At 35.6% G+C, this 6,000-nt stretch overlaps 1 protein-coding gene across 5 annotated transcripts in view; it reads right to left on the bottom strand.

Annotated features, from left to right (window-relative positions):
- LEPR (leptin receptor) overlaps positions 1-6,000 on the bottom strand; it is a 91,034-nt gene that overhangs the window by 37,551 nt on the left and 47,483 nt on the right. For all 5 annotated transcript variants that reach the window (XM_040470518.1, XM_040470519.1, XM_040470517.1 and 2 more), the window contains 2 exons: positions 4,200-4,345; positions 2,042-2,186 (listed from right to left, as the gene is read on the bottom strand). In XM_040470518.1, coding sequence (XP_040326452.1) covers positions 2,042-2,186; positions 4,200-4,345 — 291 coding nt within the window. The remainder of the gene's footprint in view (positions 1-2,041; positions 2,187-4,199; positions 4,346-6,000) is intronic.

The following is a 6,000-nucleotide window of genomic DNA, read 5'->3' as shown; positions in this document are numbered from 1 at the left end:
ATAAATAAATAAATAAATAAATAAATAAATAAATAAATAAATAAATAAAATTTAAAAAAATATATTTAAAAAAATAAATATTAAAAAAATTTCATTTTAGTCCCACTAAAAACATAACATTGCTAAGAGCCATTATTCTAAAAAGGCATAAATGTATGAATATTCAAAATGTTGAATATTAGCAAGCTTTAAAAATAACAATGATTCTTTTAGAATTTCCCTCTTCTTCAGAAAGGGTACATTTTCAGATCTAATTAAGAAGTAAAATCATAAAGAAGAAAGCCATTTTTTTCTCAAAGAGAAACGTTTCACCAGAAGGTAGTTAAAGGGGTCACAGGGTCACTCAGAGTAGGTTTCCAGACCACTTCTCTCCTCTTCTACCCACTTCACCCCATCCCACTGTTGTAAAAACTTCCATGGGATAGTCTTTAAAATTTGATTTATAATTCATTCCTTGCTACATAACTCACAGCTAGTCATTAAGTCCTGTTAATCAACAATAAATAATTGAAGGTAGAAAAGTTGACCTTCCTTGGAAATAATCCCAAAGCTGAGTTGTCAGCACCATATTACACACATTGCTCAATAATTATTTGAGGAAAAGTGATGAGAAATTCATGTTTTCTAAATCTGTTCCCACAAGGTTCCTGACTTTCCTAGAGAGAACCAATCCTTCCCGTTGCCTAGCACTTGGTCAGCTCTTCTGACAACCTTGCTCATGCAATTAGTTATGTATCATGTCAACCTCTCACCTTTATTAGATGCTGAGATTTTGAATATCAAGTTGTGGTTTATAAACTATGGTTGCATCTACTATTTACTGAGTGCTTACTAAGGGTCAGGACAAGAAAATATTAAGGGCAGCTTTCCAAATCCGTAACAGTGACCTCACTTGTTTGAGCTATGCTCAGTAATACGATGAACGTCAATAGAAGTAATACATTGTGAAGCAGGGGCTTTTTTTGTTTGATTTTGTTTTTTGTGGTTTTTGTTGTTTTTTTTTTTTTTTTTTTTTTTTTTGCAACTTTGCTGTGTGAGAATCCTCTAATTCAGTGCAAACGTTAGGCAAATTGTGCCATTCTATCATATAAAGACATCTCTATTTTGCAGATGAGGAAAGGAGGCATAGAAAGGTTAAGAAACTTTCCAAATAAGTGGTGGGGCCGGGACTTCTATAAACTTGTTGGACTCCAAAGTCAGTGCTCTTAAACCACTAATGCTACAAACTTTTTGACTAAGCAATGCTTTTTAAATAGTAAGCAATCAATACATGAACTTTAGTTAAATGTGTTGACTATCTTCTCAGTGATTTACACAGCACTTGTCTCTATATATCCATAATCAACCTGCATGAGTTTCAGTAGGAATAATTTTGGTCTTTTGATGGATCAGACAACTAGGCAAAGGTCCACAAAGTGTCTTCCTATGGTCACAAGTTAGCATGTGACAGGGTTGCACTATTCTAAGGCTCCCGGGCCTCTTTGTAAAACACCACCCCAACTTCATGAGGTAGTTCTGAATAAATCACAGTTTTTCTGATGTTAAGCTTAACTTTCAAAACATGCAAATTAACAGTGAAAACTCTCAAAAGCAAGTATCTAGAGTGGAAAAAATTATTTTATTATGTTATTATTTATTATGTAAAATATAATAATTAAATAAAATTTGAATATTTGAAATTTATGTCAAATAAACATATCTGACATAAATAAACATATACCTAAATGTAAATTCAAAAAACATCAATAGAGATAAGGTTTGAATTTGTAAATTTGGAACCTTTCTATCTTTTCTATCTTTTCTATCTTTCTATCTTTTGAGTAAGAAAGAATAATTCAGCAAGACACTACTATGGATGAATGTAAACTTGGGAACCTTTACACAAGTTTTCATTAACAAATTAACCTGTCAAAATTTAAATAAAACATTAATATTGCATTCCTCCTTGACTGCCACAAAGTTTAAGATGCTTATAACAGGCCAAAGAAAAAATCAGGAAGCATATTCTCCTCTCAGTAGGAGCCACTATTAGCAATCCTACCTTGTGTGGTAAAGATCAGAGGGGCGCTCCAGTCACTCCAGAGTCCTGGGCCATCCAGTCTCCTGCCCCTCACTTGAACTTCATATGAAGACCCAGGAAGCACACTGTCTACCAGCAGAGATGTAGCTGAGACAATCTCATCAGCCTATTAAATATTATTTGAAAACATCAGAGCATCAAGTTGATGTGGAACCTTTATCAAAATTGATGACAAGCAGTCTTAGCAAATTTCAAAGAATTAAAATCTTACAGAATAGTTAGCAGGCCCCAGTAGAATTCATTTGCACATTTGTCAATAAAAGTTTAAAGAGCCCATGAGTCCAAGAAGAAAATCACAGTGACAGGAAATATTTTTACCTGAATAATAATGAATATTGACCTTTCGAAATTTGAGAGACACAGCTGAAGTCAGTGGAGAGCTTTAAGCCACCACTGACATCTCTAATAAACACACATGGTAGGAAATAATGAGCAGGGGTGGACAGTGAATAACAAACATTCCTAGAATAAAGCTTCACAGAGAAGGGCACGAATAATTTAAAAACCTGAACTTGATGATAAGCTACAGTGAATCAAAATATAGTTTATACACTAGAGAGCAGATATCCAAGAGACTTAATTCTGCATAAGACAACCACTACTAAGAACTGCTTAGCAAATAAATTCAGTTTTCCTATGATGTACTCCAAAGCTACTGAACTCCCTGGCCTCTTAAACTGGGAAAGGGTGAAAAGCGCTAGGAATGTATTACACAATAGCAGATTACTTATATTTCAAATTCTATTATCTCCGTTTTATAGATGAGAAAGCTGAAGCCCAGAGAAGCCTTAACTCTGCTTTTCCCACACGTGGCACTAAGGATTCCTTTTCTGCTCTTCATGAAAATAAAGCTCTTTAAAAAACTGGCCCAGAGTTAAAAAGACAGTTTTTATATCTAAATTATATAACAATTCATTTCATAAGGGAAAATGCCAAACTCCATGCACCGTCCACGCTCCTTATGACCTCCTTCTTCTCCTCTCCTACTCCTCTCTGATTCATCCACTGCTACTCTTGTTCTCACTCACTCCCCTGGCCTCTAGCTTCTCATCCAGCTTATGGCCTCTGAATTGCTGTTTCCTCTATTTGGAAACTAATTCCCCCATTTATCTCCATCACGAACCTCCTTCAAATCCTTGCCCAAATGTCACCTTCTCAATGAGGTCTTCCACACCTCCACTTAATGCTACAACCTACCATCTCCACCAGCACCCTCAAGCTCCCCTCTCCAGTTTGTTCTACTACCAAGTGCATCCTGATGCCCGTAGAACAGTTCCTAGCACCTATTAGGTACTCAATAAACACTGAAACGATGCAAAAGGGATTTGACACACTTTACACTACAAATGTATGCACTGCATGTAAACAAATATGTTGAGCAATAAAAAAAGTAAGTTTGAATTGTAAAATCAGAAAGGATTACGATCATGAATCCAAGTTTCTGTAACTGGACTTTCTATAGCCCTTTAGCCGTGTGTGCGTGCATGTGTGGAGGGAGAGGGAAGAGACGGAGAAAGATGATAATCTATACATAAACTCTTTTTGGAAGTGGAACTTTCTCTGGAACTAAATTCTGGGAAGAATTTGTCATACCCCTCAATATATAACATGGATCCATACATAAGAGATACTGTGCAACATCAAACAATTTTTCTAAAAGCATTTTACCAAAGATGCAGACATGCTGTTCATATGGTCATTTCCTAGGCTGATCTTAAATGAAAGCAAGTATAATATTAAATTACAGCTGGTTCTGCTCCAGAAGAGCCATGTACATTTGGCAAGCAAAGAGCATTTGAGATGGGACTTGGAAAGCGCTGTATCTTCAGTTGCTCCTTGATGTTCCATTTTGTTTACTAAAATATACTTACTGGGGCACCTGAGTGGCTGCCTCCATTAAGTATCAGACTCTTGATCTCGATTCAGGGCATCTTGGCTCAGGGCATGATCTCATGATTTCATGAGTTCGAGCTCTACATCAGGCTCTGTGCTGACAGCACAGAGCCTGCTTGGGACTCTTTCTCTCCTTCTCTCTCTCCCCTTCCCACATTAGAGTTGTCTCACTCTCAAAATAAATAAATAAACATTAATTTTTTTTTCCAATTTAAACTATACTTACTTTTCTCATATTTGTTGAAGAATTCTCTGAATATTTCACTTGATATTGAAGTTGAAATGGTACCAATGTTGGGCTGGACCAAGAAATTTTTAAATTGCCAGTGTCTGTGATTTCCATATGTAAACCTAATGGTGGATCAGGCTTCACTTAAGGAAAAGAGAATATTTTGAAGTCAAGCAATTTTCATGATAATCATAAAATAAAGTCAAAATGAATTTTTAGCAGATCCTAATCTTTTAACTACTTAAAAGGTAACCTTAAGCAAAGGCTAATTACAGAACCAAAATATTAGGTCTCCTCCTTGTATCTTTCCATAACAATCCACACATCTTCCTTTCCTTCTCCCTAAATGGTAAAAACTGTAAATCAGTAAATGAGGTTGTTTTGATAAACGTGAATTCCTGCTGTAAAAAAGTCTGTTAACTTTATTTAAACTGGCATTCCCCAAACTTCTTTGAAGCTTCTCCCTACCACACTCACCCACTGTTTTAGTGGGTGACAAAGAAAAACAGCATTTTGCAGAGCACTACTTGGAAAATGCATACAGAGTTTTCAGGTAAAACTTCACACAAATATGCATGCAAACTTCAGCAAACCTATTAACTTTGAAATACAGTAATCTAGATGCACCAATTCAAATAACCCACAGCATGCATATTTTACATGCAGTAAACATAGCATTAGCAGGCCCTGGCTTGTCACCAGAAATGGGCATAGAGTTTCATAGTCTAACAGTGTGTTTAGCTTAGTAAATGATTTGAGTTTGTATGTATACGCATGTGTTTATGTATGAATATGCATTTGTGTATAGATTTTGTGTGTGTGTGTGTGTGTGTGTGTGTGTGTGTGTGTGTGTAGTTTTAAGCACACATAACCTTGGGACACCTGGGTGGCTCACTCAGTTAAGCATCTGACTTAAGTTCAGGTCATGATCTCACAGTTTATGAGTTCTAGTCCTGCATCAGGCTCTGTGCTAACAGCTCAGAACCCATCTCCCCTGTCTCTGTTCCTTGCTTGTGTGCTCTCTCTCTCCCAAAAACAAATAAACATTAAAAAGAAAAATTAAAAACACATAACCTTTAAATTATTTGTAGAAACAATATAAACATCTTACAATAAAAGACTGGCGAAAGAAATAATGGCTCATCCCTATAAGGGGCTCTATATAGCCATTAAAAATGATAATGGAGAAGAATATTGAACATGTTTAACACTGTTAGTATTGTAAGTTTATTGGGGGTGCCTAGGTGGCTCGGTCAGTTAAGCGTCTGACTCCTGACTTCAGCTCAGGTCATAATCTCACGGTTTGTGAGTTCGAGCCCTGCATCGGGCTCTATACTGACAGCGCAGAGCCTCTTTGTGATTCTTTCTCCCTCTCTCCGTTCCTCCCCTATTTGCTCTCTATCTCTCTCTCAAAATAAATAAAAATAAATTTTAAAAAAAGTTTATTAAACAACATCTATACTTGGATTCCTGATTTTTTTTTGAAATTAATAAAAGAATATTCATAAATATGTATTAAAATTAGAAAAAATGACAAAATGATGGAAAACAGATAATGAATTTGTCCTTTTTGCACATCTCTTGTGTTTTTAAGATTTTAACTAGCAGAACTTACATAATAGAAATAGTCATTACATTGAAACACTGATTTGCATTTCATTTTCAAGAACTAAAATGGCACATTACTGTTTTTTAACACACTGTATTTTCTTTTCATTTTTTTTAAATGTTTTTATTTATTTTTGAAGGAGAGAGAGAGACAGAGCATGAGCAGGGGAGGACCAGAGAGAGAGGGAGA

The sequence above is a fragment of the Herpailurus yagouaroundi genome, unplaced genomic scaffold (genome assembly GCF_014898765.1).
Source record: "Herpailurus yagouaroundi ecotype Mexico unplaced genomic scaffold, PumYag 77, whole genome shotgun sequence".
In the NCBI taxonomy this organism is placed as follows: Eukaryota; Metazoa; Chordata; class Mammalia; order Carnivora; family Felidae; genus Herpailurus; species Herpailurus yagouaroundi.
Note: the sequence above shows the minus strand (reverse complement) of the source record. Positions and strands in the feature narration are given on the sequence as shown.